Source organism: Stylophora pistillata, chromosome 3, assembly GCF_964205215.1.
Source record: "Stylophora pistillata chromosome 3, jaStyPist1.2, whole genome shotgun sequence".
NCBI lineage: Eukaryota > Metazoa > Cnidaria > Anthozoa > Scleractinia > Pocilloporidae > Stylophora > Stylophora pistillata.
The window spans coordinates 12,580,026-12,602,417 of NC_142521.1; the positions used below are offsets into that span (position 1 = coordinate 12,580,026).

General features: G+C 41.2%; 2 protein-coding genes across 6 annotated transcripts in view; one reads left to right on the forward strand and one right to left on the reverse strand.

Moving 5' to 3' along the window:
- The window catches only part of LOC111335227 (polycystin family receptor for egg jelly-like), a 24,925-nt gene continuing 2,533 nt past the window's right edge, over positions 1-22,392 (forward strand). Inside the window, exons 1-17 of one of the 2 annotated variants that reach the window (XM_088752136.1) lie at positions 1-176; positions 264-315; positions 1,973-2,638; positions 3,440-6,232; positions 6,473-6,794; positions 6,966-7,566; positions 7,890-8,051; positions 8,269-8,394; positions 8,673-8,900; positions 9,097-9,342; positions 9,659-10,273; positions 10,529-10,765; positions 11,172-11,514; positions 11,852-12,856; positions 13,179-13,462; positions 14,234-14,396; positions 14,809-15,254. In XM_088752136.1, the coding sequence (XP_088608262.1) occupies positions 117-176; positions 264-315; positions 1,973-2,638; positions 3,440-6,232; positions 6,473-6,794; positions 6,966-7,566; positions 7,890-8,051; positions 8,269-8,394; positions 8,673-8,900; positions 9,097-9,342; positions 9,659-10,273; positions 10,529-10,765; positions 11,172-11,514; positions 11,852-12,856; positions 13,179-13,462; positions 14,234-14,396; positions 14,809-15,254 (8,349 nt within the window). In that variant the 5' untranslated portion in view covers positions 1-116. Of the gene's footprint in view, positions 177-263; positions 316-1,972; positions 2,639-3,439; positions 6,233-6,472; positions 6,795-6,965; positions 7,567-7,889; positions 8,052-8,268; positions 8,395-8,672; positions 8,901-9,096; positions 9,343-9,658; positions 10,274-10,528; positions 10,766-11,171; positions 11,515-11,851; positions 12,857-13,178; positions 13,463-14,233; positions 14,397-14,808; positions 17,099-22,392 lie in introns of those variants that run through there. The other variant, XM_022941093.2, reaches the window with a different exon arrangement.
- Positions 17,246-22,392, reverse strand: part of LOC111335228 (NACHT and WD repeat domain-containing protein 2) — an 11,911-nt gene continuing 6,764 nt past the window's right edge. For all 4 annotated transcript variants that reach the window (XM_022941095.2, XM_088752140.1, XM_088752139.1 and 1 more), the window contains 2 exons: positions 21,687-21,893; positions 17,246-21,411 (listed from right to left, as the gene is read on the reverse strand). In XM_022941095.2, the coding sequence (XP_022796830.2) occupies positions 18,130-21,411; positions 21,687-21,893 (3,489 nt within the window). In that variant the 3' untranslated portion in view covers positions 17,246-18,129. The remainder of the gene's footprint in view (positions 21,412-21,686; positions 21,894-22,392) is intronic.

The window sequence follows — 22,392 nt, forward strand, 5'->3', positions numbered from 1 at the left end:
TCCTCAGTCGATACAAAGCAGAACTGACTTGTAAAACGCTTCGTCATCAGGATTTTTTTTTTCCTCGCCGTTGAGCCCTTTTGTTAGTATGTCGTTATCTTTTTTCATGAAAGACAATGGGAATCATTCGGGATAGCCGTTTTAAGCCTCGAACAGTTGTGTCGTTGGTGCTTCAGGTAAGCTATTTGCATCTATACATCATGAATTTGCGCTAACAAAATGGCTCTGCTGTTGTTTTGAATACCATTTCATTTGTACTTCAGGTCTGGTTTCAAATATCGAATCTGCGACGAGTCATTTCTCAAGAGAATCAAGGTGAATACACAAAGCCTTGCCCATTTAATTAAAAAATCCCATTCGAGTATAGTGTACTACTTCTTAAGCTGTTTTCTAATAGTTAAATGCCGAGAAGAAAAAAAGAGAAAATAACCATCACCAAGGTGTTGTCAACTTGTTCGAAGGTTAGTTAGCATTCCAACTTATTTTGATCTGAACAAAATCTAAAAGGAAAGGGACGAAGTGAATTTGGAAAACTTTAACAAAATAAACACCCCACGGCGTCATGATTTGAACTGTTTCCGCCCCATAGCGAGATCATCTGAAAAATAATGAAAAAATATTTGCTTTCCGAAAATGCAATTCACGGTTACATCACGCGAGAGAAAATTCTCTAAGGAAAGGCTTTGGAAGGCGGGAACGTTCCGTTACTCTTTAATAAATCTTATTATGTACTTATTTCAGACTGCGAGTTTTCGATTAGATTTCAATTTTGTCGCATGGAAATGAACACTTGTTTTTCCACTCTACGTTTTGCTGTAGCTCTCCACAAAGGCCAGTTTAACTTTTCTAGAACTAACATCTCCTGGAACATCTCCAAAATAAACATTTTGCATTAATTTGTAATAAACGTGCGAGTTGTAACTTTTCCAGACAATGTGAGGAATACGTCAATCAGCCAAAGTGGGAAATTATAACATAACCAAAGTAAAGCGCGTGCTCTGATTGGTCAATTTAGCGTCCCCCATTTGCCCATGGGTGTACGCTGCTGACGTGAGCAAATGCAAAGACTATTTTTCCGCGCGCGCTTGTTTTTTTCTGGTCGCGTAAGATTTGTCAAATAAAAGGGAACTCTTTAGCTACAATGTATCAACGTTATGTTATAAAACAAATGGCAAACACCACAGTGTACACTATTGAGTTGTGGATACACTTGGGAGGTTTGCTAAGCACTCAAGAAGCTAGAGTCGCTCTCGGCTATCGCCTCGAGCGACTCTTACGCTTCTTTCGTGCTTCGTAACCTCCCGCGTGCATCCATAAGTCAATAGTGTACGCTGTGGTGTTTACCATTTGTTAATTATCACACGTGGAACATAAATGCACGATTTCTGAAAGAATTTTTTCCCGTTCATTAAACTTATTGTTTATTGAATTCGTGTACAAATGCATTCCATTATGAAAGTGGTTAAGACAGCATAATTCTTTATGCACGAATTTCCCCTCCATCCCTTTAGAATTGTTTTTGAATTTCATCCAAGTTGCCGGCTTATTTTGAATTCTTACCAGCAAATTCGATAATCAATCAAGTATACCGTCTCTGACTTGCAAAACAAGTGAAGCGGTAAACCACCATACTGGCAATATCCGAAAACCTGAAGCTCGAGCCATCATACGCAGCTCGGATTTTTTTCTTTTTCTAATGCTCGTGAGAAGACGCATAAGTTTCTTTCAGTTAACCCTTTCAATCCCAAAATCTCATTTTTAATTCTCTTTACAGTGTGTCATGCGATTCTTATGATGTTAGTATGGAGAGTTCGGTATCGGATCAACTGATAATTCCCCAATAAACACTTCTCTTTATTCCCATCAATCTTCTGCTTTATATTGTATTTGTACTGTAAGGAGAATTTCTCCCTTGGTCACTCATATGAATTCAAGAGTTCAGTTTGATAATTCACTTTGATTCTTATACCAGTTCTGCAACATTGTAACCTGTCAACAAAAGCCGCAGTCCTCTTGCCTTTTAATGAACACTACAGAGACAAAGAAGCCCTAAATGGTACCTTGAAAGTGCACATGTCTAACACTGAATTTGTTTCCGGAATCGATGGCGAGCCAGGCGGGGCCATTCTCTTTAAAGGAATCCAAGACTCTTACGTGGAGATTGAGGCCGACAAGCAGATCGATTTCGGTTATTCCATGACGATTCTGTCTCATATTTTACCATCCGTGAGTCACACTGGGCCAATTGTTCATTACAAATCCGATCAGCACGGAGTACAGATGTGGGTCCAGGGAACTGTGGCGGAGAAAGGACAGTTGTCTGCGCGATTCAACCGAAGAAACCTTTCCCATTCTAAATGGTTAAAGGCTGATGTAATCAATGTGGGGCAGTGGAATTATATTGGTGCTTCCTACGATCACGTGACGGGTGAGGCCTCTTTGTATCACGATGGAGTCCATGTCTACAGTGCTTTTATAGGAAAGAATATCTATTTGGCGACGCAATACGAGATCAGGATTGGTGCCATGTTATTATCATCTTTGGGGAAATACAAAGGCAAAGTCGCTTGTATTCAGTTTTATTCTAAAGCACTTCAGGAACAGGAAGTTGCGGCGGCGAGGCGCGCTTGTATACCAGGTATGTTCACCATAACTGTGACAACTGTAACTGTGTACAAGACGGCGCCTTTTACTCGATGAAGAGTAAATTCGACTGATATCCAATTGATGAACAAGTTCCTGTGATAAAAATACGCCTACGCTGACGTATATAGTGCTGACAGCGTTTGATTAAAGTTTTGATCGAGTGTAGAAAGCTATGCGGGATTACCATGGGCTCGCTTTAATTCACTCTGTGATTGGTCCTGAAAACTCGAGCCACCCTCTCGACCAATCACGTGCAAAAAAATGAGTAAATAAATAAAAAGTGACTCCATCGCTCTTTTTTCTATGAGCTCTCTTTGTTTTAGGTTTGACAACACTCGATCAAAAAACTCATGCGTTGCCTGGCTGTGATGATCTAGGTCAAACGACATACCACGTTATCAGCTTAGAGAGTTTTGGCTCAAATTTTAGAGCTACTTAGATAGCTTTTCATTCACTGGGAATAAGTTACTGCTCATCTCCTTACATAGGAACATGAAACGGAATTTTGTGCATAGTGTTTGTTAGAAAAAAATTGTCTTTATATCATAGACTTTGTTGGGAAATAACTGTCTGTTATGATAGCAGTACTAATCTAATAGTTAGTTTTCTTAGTTATGGATAATGTAAAACAGTTCATGATTTCAAATCCTATCGAGAAATGTCGTTTCTATTTCTTAGAACGATTCATTTGGTTTAGGAACGAAGATAGGGGAGGTAATTATAAACTTAAACATTCAACAATCGCTGGGTAGAATTAAGAAACTTTTTTCTACAAATTTTACCCTATTTTCAGTCGTGCCTTTGCAGTATCTTTCTCTCAACCTGACCTCACCTTTACACGTGGCGGAAGTGAATGAAACGAAGTTAATAGTCAAGGCAAGTGCAAACATGAATACCACGAACCCTACCTTCCAGTTTGACTGGGGTGACGGCACAGAAACATGTAGGAGAGTCTCAGACACAGGTGATCACATGTACCGCTTCATCGGTAACTATACATTGCATGTGCAAGCTTGGACTATGTGCAACACAAGTACATTGTCTGCAAAGGCGAACATATCTGTTCCTACGCCAGTACTTGTTCTCAGAAATGTAGCCCTGCAAAGTAACGCAACGGTATTTGGAGAAGCAACTCAATTTCGTCTTTTTGTGGGAAGAGGGTCTGACTTTGAATGTCTTTGGTCACTAGGCGATCATGCCAATGTCACTGCTTATATCTCTCGAGCTAATTCGAGCGCCTTTGTTAGGAATCATACCTACTCAGTCCCTGCTGATTACAAGGTTCTGGTCACTTGTAGAAACAGAAGAAGCAAGTTAACCGCTAGTACTATTGTTCTTGTTCAAAATCGTATCAAGGGCCTTACTGTCTATCCAATACCTCCTATACTGTTTGGAACTGAGTTCAAAGTACGATGGAGAATAGACAACGGCACAGGTGTCACGTACAAAGTAACTTTTTCTGCCATCCCTTTGCAAGTTGCTGCAACTACAGAGTGGGATTTGTATGGACAAACTTCTGTAACATTGCAGGAATACAAAACTCCGGGAGAATTTCTTGTTCACGTCTCTGCTTCCAATGCAGTTACGAATTGGATCTCTGCATGGACAAAATGCAACATTTTCCGACCAGTTTTGCCCTTTACACCCATCGTTCTCGACAGTTCCAGGGATCTAGAAGTTAATCAGACTATCACCATCTTGATCACAAATGTCTCCTCCGTCTCTGGAACAAATGTGTCGTACCTTGTAAACTTTGGAGACAACAGTAAAGCAATAGTCACCCATAGATCGTATGTTAATTACTCGTATGATCTGCATGGTCTTTACACAGTCAGTATCACAGCAATGAATGAAGTATCCACCTTTAATACCAGCATTACCATCAAGGTTCACAAACCAGTCTTGAAATTAGAAGGGGCCAGTATTCCATTCCTCGTTGCAAAGGTGCACCAAAGTGTTCATATTCCAATATTCTTTCTGAAGGGGTCTGATTTTCACTGCCACTGGGAGTTTGGAGACGGACAGGAAATAAAGAAAAACTCCACTGAGGAACTAGTGTATTTCAAGGATCTAAATGATAACCTCGAACTCTTCACCAATGTAAGCATGTCCGTAAAACATGTTTTTAAGAGAGTGGGTGTTTATCAAGTTATCGTGAATTGTCAAAACCGTTTGAGTGAAATGATAACAATCGCGTATGCCATGGTTCAATTAGAAATACAATCCTTCCAAGTTTCAACTGTCAGTCCAGTTAGGTTTGGGGACACTTTCTCCATTAATTGTACCATTGACGCCGGAACGAATGTGAGTTTCAAGATGTACCTAAATAATCAAGAACTCGATATAAAAAATCAAGGTTTTTTTAGTGTGGCGCATGTTACCCCAAGCATTTACAAACAGGCGAAGAAGCACAACATAACTGTCACAGCAACAAATCTCGTCACCCCTTTACTGAGTCACACGCAAGTAGTCACCATAGAGGTTCCAGTTTCTGAAGTCAATATTTCGATGAATTATTTTGAGGGAAGCAGATTGCATGCTGGACATGGTGCAAGCATGGATATTTTCCCTGAAGGAGTTCCAGTCGTATTTAATGCCAACGTTGACAAAGGTTCCAGTTTGGAGTACACGTGGTCGATAAGCAAAGCTACCATATACATTGAACAGAACAGACTCAAGATTCAGCATATATTCAACGCTCGTGGAATATACATAGTATCAATAAGTGTTAGAAATCAAGTGAGTGAGGCAGTTTCTATTGCAGTTATTGCAATTCAAAAACGTGCAAAATTCTTGTATAGGTATCTCGAATGCTCTTCACCAAAGGTTAGGAATGAAACTGTTACCATACGAGCTACTTTGGAGGCTCTTGGAACAAACTCAACTCTTCTCGTGGAACTAGACAACATCACGAGATATTGGTACGGAGAAGCCGATGCAAGAAATAATCTCAACGCAGCAGCGAATGAAATAAATACGCAGTATCAGGGAAATCTTGGAAGGACAACCACAATCCATTATGTCTTTGAAACTCCAGGAGTATACAACATAACGGCAATCCTAAAAAATGATGTCTCTAGATCCTCAGTAACCTGTAAAGTTGAAATTCTTCCCAGGCCCTGTAAAAGACCTGAAGTGAAGTTAAAACATGTCGGCAGCAGTCAAATAGATGCAAGATATCTCTTTAAAGCCGATAACATCATTATTGAGGCTGATGTTGACATCTTCTGTCCCGAGTCTGAAGAAACCCAGTACAAATGGAAGATCTTTGAATACAATCAAGAGGCTAGAAGCTTTGTGCCATTTACTGATGTAGATTCTTACGCAGAGGCTTCCATGCGAGAATTGCGGCTCCAAAAGAGGGCTTTGCCATTAGGATTATTCAGACTGAGTTTGAGCGTGAACATGATCGGAGAGGGCCTGGATGATTTCTTTGCAGTTGTCGAGGGGTACATCAAAACAAAGCAATCTCCTTTGACTGCTGAAATCAGTGGAGGAAGCGAGATAAGAAGGACTTCCGGATCAACGGTATCTTTAGACGCCTTGGGCTCCCATGACCCAGACATTGGACCTGGGGATCATTCAGGTATTTGCATTCAGTAGCCTACACAAAGGACTGTGCTTTTCTATCGCCTTAATCAAACCGAACTTAAAAATTTCACCGGTTGGTAAAAACGCAAACCCACTACTACTGTGGGGTCCACAGGGAGCTTGAGGGAAATAAAGCATTTAGGCTCTCTGAAATTAGAGTGATTTGACAGCCTTGGATCAGAATAAGAGTAAAAAAACTGACAATGGACTAACAATTATGTCTTCCTTTTCTCAGGAATGCGTTTCTTCTGGCTCTGTAGAAATATCTCTGAAAGATTTCCAGACCTGCTGGAAGATTTTATTAATGGTTTCAATGGTACTGCAGAATATCCGATTTCAAACCGTTCCTCTAGATCTTCCGTCAGTTCTGAGCAAGGTTGTTATCGAAATGGAGAGTACGTCATTTCAAATAGATCACACCTTAACCTAACGACAGTTCTAATGGCAACTAATGAGACATACAAGATTGTGCTGGTAGTGAGAAAGGACAGTAGAACTAGTTCAACAAGTCAGTTATTGGAGTTGAGTGTAGAGGACATTCCAGAACTCACCATAAGGTAAGAGCGTTTGGATCGCAGTTTAACGCGAACTAAACTGAACTGGAAATATCGAAGTTAAAGTTGGTAACCATTTTTTGTATCACTTGTACCTATACCATCGTTCCAAATTAAAGCAAACTAGAGTGATTCATGGTGTAGATATTACATTTCACGTTTTCGATTCTGCAGGTGTGTGGTTAATTGTCACAAAAAAGTCAACCCGTCGGAAAAGCTTACTGTGTCATCTGAGTGCTCGGGAAACGCCTGTAACGCTAAACTGACTTACTCTTGGTCTTTGCTGTATATGGAATCTGACGAGGACACAAACTCAACTTGGAAAACCAACAATTCGCTAATGAAGTCTCGCCACATCTCACCACATGGAAGCTTTCCAATCATTGTCATAAAGAAAAACGTTCTACAAGGAAACAGACGTTACAAACTTACTGTGAAAGGGAATCTGCCATCTGGTAGTTATGGACTTGCTTCTCATGTTTTTGAAGTCAATGCTCCTCCGAGGGACGGGACATGTGACGTTGAGCCTCGTGTCGGTCACGTGCTGACTACGCGGTACAGGCTCTGGTGCACTGGCTGGCATGATCCTGATGGTCCCCTCAAGTATGAGATTTACCACGTTCGAGGAAAAGAGGAATCACCCTTACAATACGGAGGAAACGCAGCGACAATCATTACACTTCCGCTGGGAGACGGAGATAATTACACTATTAATATTACAGTTCGTATCTCCGACAGACTAGGCGCAGCATCCTCTGTGAGGCTTCAACTTCAGGTGACTGTGCAAAAAAATCCATGCTATCCATATTAAACATTCCTCTAGGGTCGTGCAAGAGAAGCATTGTGATTATAACCCCTAGGTCTTCTTCCCGAAATGCGCCAAAATATTGTTGTGCCTTTTTTTCAGCCTCTTACCTTTGTAAAACATCATGGGTTGTTTTAAAATTCCCTTGATTTAGGAATGGAACTTTAAATTGACATCGCAGGAAAAATCAGCCTTTTGCATGCAGAAGGTTGGCAAAAGCGAGTGTTTCGTTTCATTTTCTACAGCAAAACACCGTCACCTGTGCAAGTTACTAAATATCTTCTTTCTTGCAGTCTCTTCCTCCACTCCTTAAAGGCGCCCAGCTTATGAATCAGTTGTCTGACCTTATATTGGATACCAACCAGGACATGCTGCGCAATGCTATGAGCATTAGCTCTGTTTTAAACCACCAAGCAGGAAAGGACACTCCCGAGCTTTCAAAACAACGAAAGAAGGTTTGAACCATTGATAATACCAGAATTCTCTCCCAGAAGGCCCGTTTCTTCTCGAGGTTGTCCTAATGTTTCCACCACCATTACTGCCCAGATAAACCATCAGATTTCGTCCACTCGTCAAAGATTTGCCCATTTTTCAATGGTTCTTGCAGCTTCCTTTTGTTCAATGAGGCTAAAAGTATTGATATTAAATAAAAACACTCTTACCAATTCACAGATACGCGAGTTGCTTATATTTGCATTGGTAAAGGAAACGACTCCTTCTAAGCAAGCCGTTCAGCTTTTATCAGCATCTCTTCAAGAAGCCACTCAAGTAACCAGTGAAGTATCGTATGAAGCACAGGTAGATAGCAGTTAAACATGTCTGCTCTTTCAAGTCGCAAAATAACAAGGTCTGATGTAGGTGTTTCCGGTGACTATCCCTGGAACTGCACTGTACACGTTACCTTACTACCTGAGAGGGTCTCGTCGACTCGCACCCTTCGCGACAGTCTCAATAATAGATAAATTTAAAAAAATGATTCAATGTCCTTCCATTAGTGCTGGCTGTCAAAATAACTTACTCTTGTTGGTTCCTTACATTTACGTACGAGTAATTGTGTGACTGTCGCTGCTTTTCAGGAAGCAGTTACCTCAGCGCTGGACAAAATGGCCACTGTGTTTGAAAGTGAGTCCCTTGAAACAGACTCTAATTCACTGGAAACAACTGCTGCTGGAATGACTGGAACTATCGGAAATTTGCTTGACGTCGCTTCAGAAAATGCAGCTGTTCATCAGCCTAACAGCACGATTCAGACGTCATCAGAAAATGTTGAAGAACCGGCTGACAATGAAACTGTGCCTTCTAAGGTAGGGGTTCTAGTTTTCTATTTGACCCATGTTTACCTTATCCAGGAGAAGGTCCGCAAGAAAAAGCCATCTTAATATAAAATTTTTGACGTTTCTCTAGGTAGTGATGATTTACTTTATAGATTTTCAGTAGTATTAAGATTACGCCAGCATTCTTGTTCAGCTCTTTACTGCATAAATGCTTCATTCTTTTCAGAGTGAGGTTTTGGTGAATAAATTATTCAACGTTGTGGATTCGTTGTCAACATCAGTTCTTAGAACAAAGGTATCCTATGAAGAAGCTACAGAGATTATTTCTCCTCGACTAGCTCTAAACCTGAAGAGTACTTCTCCCTCTGACACCGGAGGGAACGTAAACACAGGATTTGCAAGCTTTAATGTGCCAAAAGGGAAAGACTTGCTCCGAAATGCAAGGCCAGGTTTGACATCTGTGAATCAAAAGGTATGTTTCTAAGTGATCGGATGTATGTTACAGCTGGTATTTAACTGTGTCATCAGAAATTACACCTTCAGCAAACGACACAGCTCTATGATTGGTTCACTAAATACTTGAGATCCAATGGCCTCAGCAGCCATATTTTCCAGTCCTTTAAGTATTTTAGCTTGTTTTAATGTGGGAGACTCTTATTCCTATTTCCGAGAACAGTCTTACTTTCACCAAAGTAAGACGACTACCCCGCTTTAGCGTCTACTATCCGCGAGCTCAGACCTTTTACCGTGGTAGAGAAGTATTGCACCTTATTGTCCTTTATTTTCAGGTAATGTATACGCCGAAAAATTATCATACCTACCATAACTCATCGAGGGACATTAGTACCCCAGTTGTCAGCCTTTCGTACGAGGACAAGGAGAAGAAAGAGTTAATTACAGTTTCCAATCTAAAAAAATACATCGAATATTTTTTGCCTGCTCCAGATGTCCTGCCAGGGCCGAATACATACAGCGTCAATGTCAAAGCGCAAGACACCTGGGCGTATCACAAGCTAGTAGTTTCCTCCAAAGACGAAGCAGTTAGTATCGAAGTGACGCCATTCAACTGCAGTCACAAACTTCAACTTCACGTCCAAGAAAACCGTCATCCAACCAAGGATAAATTTTCGTGGAGAAAGGAAATCTGGCTGTCTGCTACCGACGTTCCGTCAAACACCTCCTACTCAGCATGTTTTAAGGATTATTCTGATTACACACTTTTCATACCGAACGCAAGACTGAAACAGTCTACCTATTTTGTTGGTGTTTTGTATTCAAATGGGAAAGAGGACATCAGAAGTTCTAACGAGACTGCTGTGATGAAGTACTCCATTAGAGTTTACAAATCAAAATGCCTCTATTGGAACCAGCGACAACTGGCATGGATGGGCGACGGCTGTTTCGTGAGTCTTCAAGTAGTGTTTGTTTCAGTCTTTAGTTTCCATCTGATCTGGATAAGTCGAAACTATATTAAGCTGTCACCCACGAGCAATGGGGGGAGGGGTGAGGGGGGTGACCGCTTAATACAGGTTCCACAGAAGATAAGGGGTATTACAAAAAGCGACACTCAATGCTACTTAAACAGAATCTCGCGTAAAAATACTACTTACCAGCGACCATTTTTTGGAACTCAATTATTTTTTTACAATTATTCGTAGGTTGGACCATTTACAAGTCCAAAGCAAATTCACTGCATGACAAATCATCTGACATCATTTGGATCTGGAATGTTCGTGGCACCAAATCCGATCGATTTCAGAAAAGCTTTGGCAGGGTTTGCTGACGCCTTTCAAAGTGGTAATGTAGTAGTAATGTTCACCATCATTACCTTGTTGATGCTGTACCTGGTGCTGGCTATATGGGCTTGGAGGGTCGACAGGAAAGACGCTATGCAGGTGAGAAAAACCAGCATTTACAGGTTGCAATTGGCTTTGGCCCAATCGCCAGAACTTTAAAATTAGACCACGCAACAAACGATCAGGATCAGGAGAGGACACATCCATGTGAGGCAGACATGAACAGCCCTGAAATTTCGATTTGACTCCGATGCATTTCAATTGCTTTTTATCCGTATAATGATTTGCGATTTACCCGTTTGATATAATCTTCACAAACCGGAAATAAAAGAGCACTGGGATGCTCTTTCGATCCAACCAAACACATTACAGTCAGGGAGTGGAAAAGGGTTATCCAATTTTCATATATTTCAGAGATCTAGTAGCATGTACCTTGAAACGTTTTGTTTGCGCACATACCAGCACTTTACTGTCATAATTCCATGATTCATTGCCTCGTCAACAGATCGGTGCCACCATTCTTCCACCCAGTCGACCAAACAGCCATTACCTGTACGAGGTATACGTTGTTACAGGAAGCCGTAACGGCTCTGGTACGACAGCACATGTTGGCTGTGAGATTTTTGGAGAGGATGACGACAGTGGCCCTTGCTACCTGCTAGATGCCAATAGACCACTTTTTAGAAGAGGGGATCTAAATGTCTTTATTTTATCCGTGCCGAGTAGTTTTGGGGTCATTCGAGGAATCAGGATTTGGCATGATAACGGCGGCTACAGCCCGTCGTGGTTCTTGTGTAGAGCAATGCTTAGAGACTGTCAGACCGACGAGAAGTGGGTTTTTCTTGCTGGTAAGAATTTTCTAATTTTTTTCTTTTATAAGCAGCCCTTTTTACACCACGAAATTTTTCAAAGTACGAAAGAGTGGTCGCTGAGTTATTAATACTCTCTGGGTTAGTGGTGATATCTTGACATGTCTGGTGTGAATCCTGTTTAACGTTATATCACACCATGTGATATGTTCAGCTAGAATACAGCTCCAGTCAGGTTCCTTGTAACACTCTCGTAGACCATCCCAACGGTAATCTATAGGGTCGTGCGCTCAAATCATTATTGGCGTATACTTTGTGGTTTGATAAAAATCATGGTCTTTACTTCTCGAAATGAATGTATCCTTCTTTATCAAAGGACCTGCAGGCCGCTGGCTGGATGTAGCAGAGGAGGATGGGAAAATAGACATACTTCTTAAACCGGCAAGTGAACTTGACATGGTCTCCTTCAAAAAGCTCTTCAACACAAAAATACGCAAAGGGATATGTGACAATCATTTGTGGTTTTCGGTGGCATACCGTCCTCCAAGAAGTCCATTTACTCGGCTTCAGAGACTTTCTTGTTGTCTCTCTCTTTTGTTCTCTTTCATGGTCACCACGGCAATGTTTTATGGATCAGGTCCGCTACCAGGGGATACTTCCTCGTCTGTTCAGTTTGGACCCATCAAGCTTAACATGCGCACGGTCATCATTGGCATAGAGAGTGCATTGATTGCAATTCCAGTTAACATTCTGATAGTAGCCTTCTTTAGGAACTCCAAAGCAAAGGGGGACAGGATAAAAGAAAACAAATGCTGTCACGGAGAAAATGATTCTCAAGCGTCTGAGCAAGAAACAGAAACCGATTCAATCAACAGTGATATGCATAATTTAACTTCAAGAATGGAAAAGAATATGGATCTTGACGATATACAATGCCATATCGGTGGTGAGGATGACTTTCAGTATGGGATAAAGGCAGACAAAACTGGTTCTAAAAGAAAGGAGTCATTTGCTTCGAATGAAGAGACTGAGAGCATAGATGATGAATCTCTTCAAAACCCCCAAAATCCAGGATTTCTTGGAAAACTGCGTGGAAAGTTCCAAAGCTTAGGAGGACCCTGTTTTCCACACTGGTGCGTCTACGTGGGTTGGGTGTTGTGCATCTTGACCGTATCGCTGTCTTCTGTGTTCACATTATTTTACAGCATGATGTGGGGAAAGGAACAGTCAAACATGTGGCTTACAACAATGGCTATTTCGTTTATTCAAGATACGCTTATCAGTCAGCCATTAAAAGTTCTTATTGTAGCTTTGATCTTTGCAGTCTTCTTTAAGTCAGCTGATGATGATGACCATTTTGAAGAATCTCAGTCCGCAGCAGGTTTGCACAATTTTTAAGATAAAATGACTGACGAAGTGAAACGTTTATATCAACCGGTCTCACGCTCTTTTCAAAACTGTGAAGAGTTTTTCCTAACGAACAAAGGACATGCTGTCGAGAAGAGTGTAAGACACAACAAATAAATTGATAGAGGCATGCGTTTATGTAAACAAGAAATGGGATTGAATAATATTTCCTAATTGCACATTTGTACAGTTTTCCCCAAATAAATCCCAAACGGTTTGGAAGTAATTTAATCGATTATATGTTTAGTGATAAAACACTTTTGAGGATGTTCAAATTCTTCTTTTGTAATTTTTAGAAGTACCAGACGAAGAGGATATACATCAAGAGCTGACAAATGAAGAACTGGCCCAGTACGATCCCCCTCCCAAGAAAATTCTGAAAATTTTAAGGATCAAAGAGATCCGAAGACGCGAGATCGTCAAACTTTTCACGGATATTTGTTTGTATGTTATTTTGTTGGCTATGGTGATGATTCTAAGCTTCCAATACAGGAACCCAGCCTCGTACAAGATGATAAACACTTTGAGGCGGGTGTTTGTAGATCCTATGCACAACAGCAGTCGTGTACGTTTTGAACAGGTAAACATGTTGAATCAACATAGTCACATCTATACCATGCTTTCACTGCGAGGGTGTATAGTAACTAAATGCTTCTGTTCTCAACATATTTCGTCCCAACTCCCAAACGTTCCTTATAAGACGTCATCGGGTATCATAATACGGTAAGTTGAAGCGTTAATCATTTTCCACAATGTACCATTTTTCAACATTCACGGTTGGTGACAAATGTTTCTCATATCAAAGTCGTCAAAAAGGCAGAATGAACCTTTCATGTGAATCTACTCCATGAATAGTTAGATTAGCTAGATTAAGCACCGCGAAAACGGCGAACGCTGAACGTCGGCTAGCCGTTTGTTGTTTGCCGTTCCGTCCGCGATGTTCATCTGTTTAAGCTTCCCGACGACACGGCAGAACAAATGTTCTCGGTCGCCATTCACTGCGTCTAGAAATAATGGATACAAAGAAGTAATGTATTTTCCGCTTGAATTTGAACTCTACTAGCTATACAAGCAGTTCATATAGAAGTAAGATGATAAACGAAGCTTAGCTATAAAAGCAAGCGATCAAAATGTAGAAATAGTCGGTAAAAATGGGCTGCAAATACTCACGTTTTCGCGTTCCCTACAAACGGGAAAAATGTCCTCCTCGAGTAGAAACGGCGGCCGGCAAATGGCAAACGCGGGAAATGTCAGGTCACGTGAGCCTCTCTGCCGTTCGCGGGAAAAAAATACGTGGTGCTTAATCTCTCAATTATCACAAAACTTCACCTCTCGTGCCATCTCTCCTCAGGTGAACGGTGTGAGTTCCGTCTGGGACTGGACGAGGCAGACCTTATTACCAGGATTATTCCCGGACCAAATTTACAAGGGTCTCCTCAGCGAACCATACATGGCTGACAGAATGTCACTGCAGCTGGGTGTAGCGAGATTGCGTCAAGTTCGTATTCGGAAAGGTACCATAACAGTCGCTGTTTGACCTCTTTAGATACAAGAGTTACAACAAGTGGACTATGCTGGAGGACTTTCCAGTCTAGTCCTCGATTTCTTTATGAGACTCTATATGAGTGCGGACAATTCGTAGGGTAAACTTTTGAATACGTCCCTTTGAGCGTGATTAAATCTGTGATGCATGCTGATCTTGTGGTTGCATCCGTACTTTTAGCCGCTCAAACCACATCAGCAAGGGTGCGTCGCAATTTCTTTCAGGCACTGGCCTACTTAGTACTTTCGTTCTGCCATTTTAGTTTTCCTGTGTTACTTTGGGCTGTTTTAATTCATTCCATTAATTGGAATAATTGTAAACCTTAAAAAATGAGATTAACTCAATTTTTTAACAAATCATGAATTATTTCGTCCTATTTTAAGGCACTTGTACAGTCAACAGATGGTTTAACGAAACATTTCCTCAATGTAACGGATTTTATTCAATGCTGAAAGAAGACACGAAGTCTTATGAATCCCACTGGGAGAATGCAACAGTAAAACCCAAGAATAATAACAAGAGGAACTTGTTTTCATTCTCGTCTGGAATGTCTGATCACAGTCAAACCTCTTGGCAGCATATGGACAACTTTGCTGCCCATCATGCATTGCCAGTCATTGGGAAATTTGCAACTTACAGTGGTGGTGGTTATGTAATTATTCTGAATCAGAGTACAGACACTTCTCAGGAACAGATGCACTGGTTGGATAGTCGCAGCAGGGCCCTCCACGCTGAATTCGTTGCTTATAACCCCAGCATCAACATGGTTGGAGCCGTAACCATCACATTTGAGCTTCCTCCTTTGGGTGGGGTATTTAAAAGTTTCGAGGTATTCACTGTTAGCATGTATGGTTCTTTGAGGAAACATCCAGCTGCAAGAATAATCGGTGAAGTTATAGCTGCTGTTGTTCTTATCTTTATGATATATCGCGTTGTCCTGGCGATATTTCACGACAAGTGTCAATATTTCAGAGATGCATCCAAAATTTTGGATCTTGTTTTCGTACTGACGGGTATGGTAATCGTGTTTTTGAAAGTGTTAAAGGAGGGTTTCAAAATGCGGGCTACTGATCAGTTCAAAGAGGATCCAAAACAATTTCTTGATTTTCACCAGTGTGGCTTCTACGATGAGTTGACCGACTATGCTTTCGCTCTCCTTAATTTTATAGCCATTGTAAGATTTTCGTTTTTCTTGAAATTCCTTGGGTGTTTGGAGCACATATTATCTACCATTGCGAATTGTTTTTACGAGCTTTTTGCCTGTCTTGTTGTATTTTTCTGCCTCATGATGGCATTCACGTCTTTGTTTTCCATTGCTTTCCGCGGAGAGAGTGATGATTTTAAGGACTTCTCCAGCTCATTGCAAACCTCGATTTCCTACATGGCTCGCATGGTCAGATCTAAGGAAGCCATGACGTCACACACAGTTGTACGGGCAGTGGCGTTATTCTCTTGTTGCGTGACTCTGATCTTCTTTTACTTGACTGTAATTCGCTCGGTATTCATTGTCGGTTACAGAAAAACGTTAACGGAAGATCGCGGAAAGGAGAAAGAAAAATCTTTTGAATCCGGAATTTTCGAAGTTTTTAAGGACAAGTTTAGGGAATTAGCTGGTATTGAAAAGGAGAAGGAGGTGATTGTCCAAGAGGAAGAGGATATTCATGAAGTGAGGTTAAACGCTCTCATAAATTACTTCAACAAAAGTCAGTTTTTTCGACTTCGGCTTCTCCTTAACGAGGTTTACACGGATGATTTTGCAGAAGACCTAAGCCTTTTCGATGTAGTGCCTCTAAAACAGAAGCCTCGACATTACATAAGGGAAGATACTGGCGTCCAGGAAGATCACAGGTTAAAGAAAGGGGAAACATTCAAGCCTTCAACTGAAATCAAACAAGATCCCATTTCTGAAAATATGCAAAATAAAAGTGAACGAAAGTCTCATGTGACATTTGACCTCCCCGTTGAAGACGACAGAGCCACTACAAGAAACCCAACATTTAACGAAGAAGGAGAGCTTGGAGGTGATACTGTCCCAAGAGACAACAATTCTGAAATGCCCAACGAAATAGAGAAGCTGAATGTACTTGAGAAATTGGTTGAAGAGAAAATAAGAGGTTTGCAGAAACGTCAAGAGGACTCTACGCTGCCTTCAGGCTCTGGATCCGTGGAAAAGGAGATACAGATGCTTCTAAGATTACAACAAAGGATAGATGAGGCACGAATAACTGGACCACCATCAACGCAACCCTCTCAAGAAAAACTCACAAAAGACTGAACACAAACCAAGTTCTAGTTATGGTTAAACTATGTTTCTAGTAACCACGTGGACTTGTAGGATGCTTGTTATAATGGTTAGCTTATCTGCTGTAATTTAGCGCATACATATGTTGAAAGTCTTACTATTAATAATCAGTGGTCTTGGGATTCTAAATGGGAGTCATTCTCGAAAAGAAAAAATTCAGGAAGTCTTTTGAACTCAGACCAACTTGCTAGGTGCTAGGCACCGCGACAACGAATAACCACAATGCTCTAGTGAGCTTGCAGCTTGATTCAGTGCAAGTCGCTTACAAACTTAAATTCAAAAAATTAAAACATAAAACGATGTAAATAAGCTCGCTGGCTAGCCCCTTCAGATAAGTAAAGATCATGGAAATTAAAGTCATGGTAAAAGTCCGGCTATGTCGCTTCCTATATTTCCCCCTATGAGGATAATTTCCATGGTTTTGGTTAATACTTTCACAGTAAAATGGGTTCATAAGAGGAAAGCACTTAACGTGCAGGTGTAGATGTACTTGGAAGAAAAGTGACTCCACACACCACTGAATCACCAAATCATGTGTTCTATTAAGGGAAACATTCCTCTTGCTCTTAAAAGTACAGTTTCGCAAAACTCAATTTAAGTCAATTTTAAAAATGTTCTCTCAGTAAAAGTTAAATTAAAAGACTTAAACGATCCAGATACTTTCTTCTACTTAAAGTATAAAATTTAGCTCTATCATAAATAATATCAATTGAGGAACAATGAGATTAAATGCTACTACAGAAGCTGTAAAAGGTATTCGGAGTGCGTTACAAAAATTTCTGTAAAAAAGGAATAGAAACAGACGTAACCTCAAAACTAAGCAGACCATCTTTTTTGTCGCATTTTGTAAAAGCAAATTATAAAATCCTAACTTCACAAACTCCATACATTCCATTAGTTTTCCTAAAAAAGGTCGAGAACCTTTCATGAGACAATACTTTAAAAGAGAAAAAACGTTCTTGATTGTGTGTAAATTATAATATTTACATATATTCCTATGATAAAAATCTCTCTGTCTTTTTACTGCGTTTGGATTATGCAACCAAAATGGCCATGTGCTCCACTTATCATCGCAAATGGCAATCGCCTAGTCTTAATCCCTTGAAAAAAAATTCTATTGGCCAGTCTGCTAAAACGTACAAAACAATTTTCAAGGAAATCGATTAATAAAACGATTGGAATAAAATCTTTTTAAACAAGGTTCACTGTGGAATTAAAAAGGTTAATCCATGAATGAAGTAAAGAAATAACTAGACTTCGATAATCTCTAGCTTCTCAAATAGCCCAATTAACATCTTTGCGATTAAAAAAAAACTACTGGTTTAAAATTTAAGCACCTAGTCATAACGAGTAATTATAACCACACATTCGCTTGCATTTTATCGTTGGACAACGAACAGATTCATACATCAACTTCTGTTTCGTTGTCACTGTTATCATCATCATCATTATCCCATTTGAGCTCCTCATTCATATCAAACACGGCTCCATGCAGGGTGGGGTGGCTGAAGTAAGGATTTGATACATCAACAGACAGCTCACGTGAACCAACCTCATGTGACAAGGCCAATGATACGATTGGACGGGACTTGTTGATTACCATGGCAACTTGATCTCCATCATCCGTCAAGATGCAGCTGGAAACGGGAAGGTCTGGAGTAAAGCAGGCAAGAAGAGTACCAGACATTAGGTTCCATATGCGAACAGTGCGATCACGAACGCCAAGAGGAACGTAGGTCAAGGCCCGTTTTCCATCTCTAGACAGGCAAACACCTTTGACAGGTTCTATGTGACCATTCAGTTGGTGGTAAAATTCACCGGTGACCAAGTCATACACCCGCAAGGTCTCGTTGGCGCCAAGTCTTCCCGCCACAACCATACGCATGCTCAGGGAGGACACTACCACATTCCAGACATTCATCCCATGACCAATGATGTGTTTGACCTTGCCCGTCTCCAGATCCCACGTAACCACAGATTTTCGTGTCTTCTCTAACCTGGTAACGTCAACTAGGTAATGGCCATTGTAGCTTATGTCAGCAGTTGTCAAACCTGGGTAGTGACCACTGATTTGTAACGTGTACCGCTTGGCTTTGTCTCTCAGGTCCCAGACTATAAGTGGAGCATTCTCACATGAACACACTGCAACCAAGCCGTTGCCGCTGACCATCACTGTTTCGATGATAGCGTTCAGACCGCTTTTAAGCTTCGCTACAAGTTCTCCTGTGTCAATGGAAGCCAACTTAAGATACAAGCGATCTTTGGAGAGGATGAGTACGTGTGTTGTGCCAACCAAAGCACAATCGCTGAATTTCAGAGTCGTTGACAGAGCAGGCACTCTTGGACTTTCGGCCAGCCGCAGAGCTAAATCTCGACGCTTGTACAAGGAGCTTGCGTGACGGTGGACTTTATCCGTTTTGGGGGGAAAGTCAGATCGCATGTGCTTGATCAGTTTTCCTTCCTGAAGGTCGATTATAGCAAGTTTAGTTCCACAACGAATGACAGCACGAGTGTCATCGACAACTAAAATTTCATCTGCATTGGTGTTATTCAAGGTTCGAATTATCTGACATGAACTCAAATTCCATACACAGATGGGACCAGGAGTCTTTGACTTGGTGATAACTTGCTTTTGAACACTGCTTTTAATTGGTATTAGCTGCTGGATGCTGTTCGTTTCTTTGTTGTCCTCAAAGCAGACTTCAGAACCTTCTTGGGTTTCCAAATCCCATACACGTGCCATTAGGTCATCGGAGACTGTTACTACCGTCTTCAAATCAACACAGGAAACTCTCACAATGGCAGTCGTTGGGGGATGCTTTAGCACCTGCTTTTCCTTAATAGCTGTTTCCAAGTTCCAGATTGCAATGTCATTGAAATTGTTGGTGCACAACATATGGCGCCCATTCTTAGTTACAGCAGGGTACAGAATATCCGGTCCTAGGATGTGAAGACACTTTCCAGTGTTCAACTCAAACACTCGCACACTACTGGACTTTTCTAGAGACACAATGAGCTGACCCCCGTGGAATGGAGTAAGAATCAATTTCTTCACAACATCCACTGAGTCTTCCCCAGACACCTTAATAGACAAACGAATGTCCTTCGTATTGAGATCGTAGACTCTAACGTAGGCCGCTGTGGAGCTTGCAAAGGCAACGCTATTCCCAAGGCCAGCAATTCTGTCATGGAGGAACTTCTTATCCACAAAATCCCTCGTGAGTGTTCCATCGGTCAGGTTCACAAACTTGATAACCTTATCTAGAATCGCCACCAAAGTGTCGCGGATTCCAGCAACTGCTATCGGAGCAGGCGTTTCTGTGCTAGGGATTTCCCAAACCATTTGTGCTTTGTCAAGATTCCAAAATTGCAGTGATCCTTGACAAGATGCGATTACAAACTGTTCATCAAGGCAGAACTCCAAATAGCGAATTGGTCTGGATGTATCTAAAGTTTTTTCAACCTCGCCACTTTTCACGTTCCACAGGGTAATAAGCTGGTCATCAGATCCATTCATGGCTTTGTCGCCATTTTGGCTGAGGACGAGAGATCCATGAAGACTTGGCAGTGAGTGTACCAGTCTTCCACCTGGTCGTGCAAGACAACGGACGTTGGGAATTAGAGCTGGATTGGAAGGGTGATGAGCTTGACGCAAAAGTCGAGAAATGAAGGGAGATGGGGAACGAGAGGAGGATAAACGTCCGATGAGCTGTGACGACAACTGGTCTGTAGATACGTTTAAGGCTTCCATAGAAAGTTGCAATGTCTCAAAAACAAGCTTTAAATCTGGGTCGTCTGGTCTGACAGCCAGAGCCTCAATAAAGTCGTCAATAACGTCATGGACTGAGGTAGCTTTCAGTTTAACTGAAAGAAATTCAAAGTTACAGAGGGCGCTCTGTTTGAGCCTCTCAAAATCGTCAGATTTCAGCAAGTGAAAAGGGAGTTCCTTCATCTTTCTGTAGTTGAACACATTATCGGCAAACTGAAGTGGCTGACGAGGAAGATGGCGTTCTTTCACGTTCCCCTTCCCGTCTCCTTTCTTTGCACCTTGAGTCCATCGACCGATAAAATAATCAGCTAGCTCCGAATGAAAGCGTTGAAGGTCCTTATCATCGGAGAACAAGAATTTCTCCATGGCAATGTCATGAAACTCCTGATGTGCCCAAGTGATCAAACGGACTCCATTTTCAACGTGTGCAGCAAGGAAGCAGCCTACGTCAGCTTTAATTAGTAACCAAAGAGACAAAGGAAGACGTCGAATTGGTGGAGCCCAACTTGAAAATAGTTTATCTAACACAACTTCATCACAAGACAAAACATCTTCCAATTCTGCTTCGCTTATTCCTCTCCTGGAGGCGGTTATGTACGCAAGACTGTGTTGGAACACCTCCTTTCCGTGTTTAACTTCCAGATGTTCGAACAGGGAGATGATCATCTCTCGAACTGAAGCACCGAGACTTGCCTCTTCCAAAGCGGTATATGATTTCCACGTGAGAGCCTGTTCTAGGGCGAGCTTTAAGTAAAGCTGAGATCGACAGTTTGAGACCTGCTTCAGCAAGAGGCTTTCTTGTGGTTCAGTCAGCTTCCTGTTGCTGTTTTGTAAACATAGTTTCATGATGTTCACTGTTTCGATATCAGTCAACTCTTGAATCTCAACAAAATGGCTCTCATCAGCAACATTTCCCTGAAATGATAACCAAAGAAATGAGAACTAGAAACGTTTCTGTTGGTCAAGATATTAACGGGTTGTTCGGTACCCAACTTAAAAAGAAAGAGATAACTTTCAGAGAAATGATAACTCCATGGGACGAGAAAAAAAAATACAAAAAATACAGCTTAAGTGGATACTTACCATTATTAGTATAGTGAGGTACACACAGCCATTCCGCAAGGCAAGTTAAAATCACGTGAGGAAACGCTGACTCTAATTTCATGCACGATGTAGATTACACAACCTACCTTAAGGCAGGAAAAGGCCTGGTCTCCAGTCAAACAAGTGAGGACAATCTTTACGTGAGGAGGCAGCTTATTTGGCAGCCATGACAACTCTCGCTTGATATTATAACTCCATAGTTGATCCAATGAATCCAACAACACCACCAACGGTTGAGATGGAGAGGCTCTTCGAAGCAGGACATGGAATTCTTTTTCTAGATTTTGATAGTCCTGTAAGAGATTGAAACCATGACTATAAGGCTAAAAAAACCGGGGACATTTTACATTGATTGTGAATAGTCAGTTGAATACTGACCAATCACAAAACAGGTTAGGAACACGAACAAACTTTCAACCACAAACTAGCCACTCTTGTTGCTTATAGCTTAGCTTTCACACGCTTGAGTTGCTTTTTCCCCAGAACACATTAACATGACATCTCTAGTGTTCATGGTTTTCTGAGTTTTACAAAAATGTCGCTTTGCGTCCCTTAGTCATCGTATCGCATTTCTGTGGACACGGCTTTGACACTACATCAATTGGCCGGTCAGATCAAAACGGGCTTTACAAACGATTACGCCCTGATCGTTTGTGGGGAGAGACAATCTCAAAAAGGACCTCGCTGTTCAACAGAGAGAGCCTGGTGTTTTGGAGACGGTCTTCAACAAAATCTCGGTTCTTTGTTCTGCTTTCAGTTCGTATTAAAATGTTTTGCCATAAATTTGTTTTC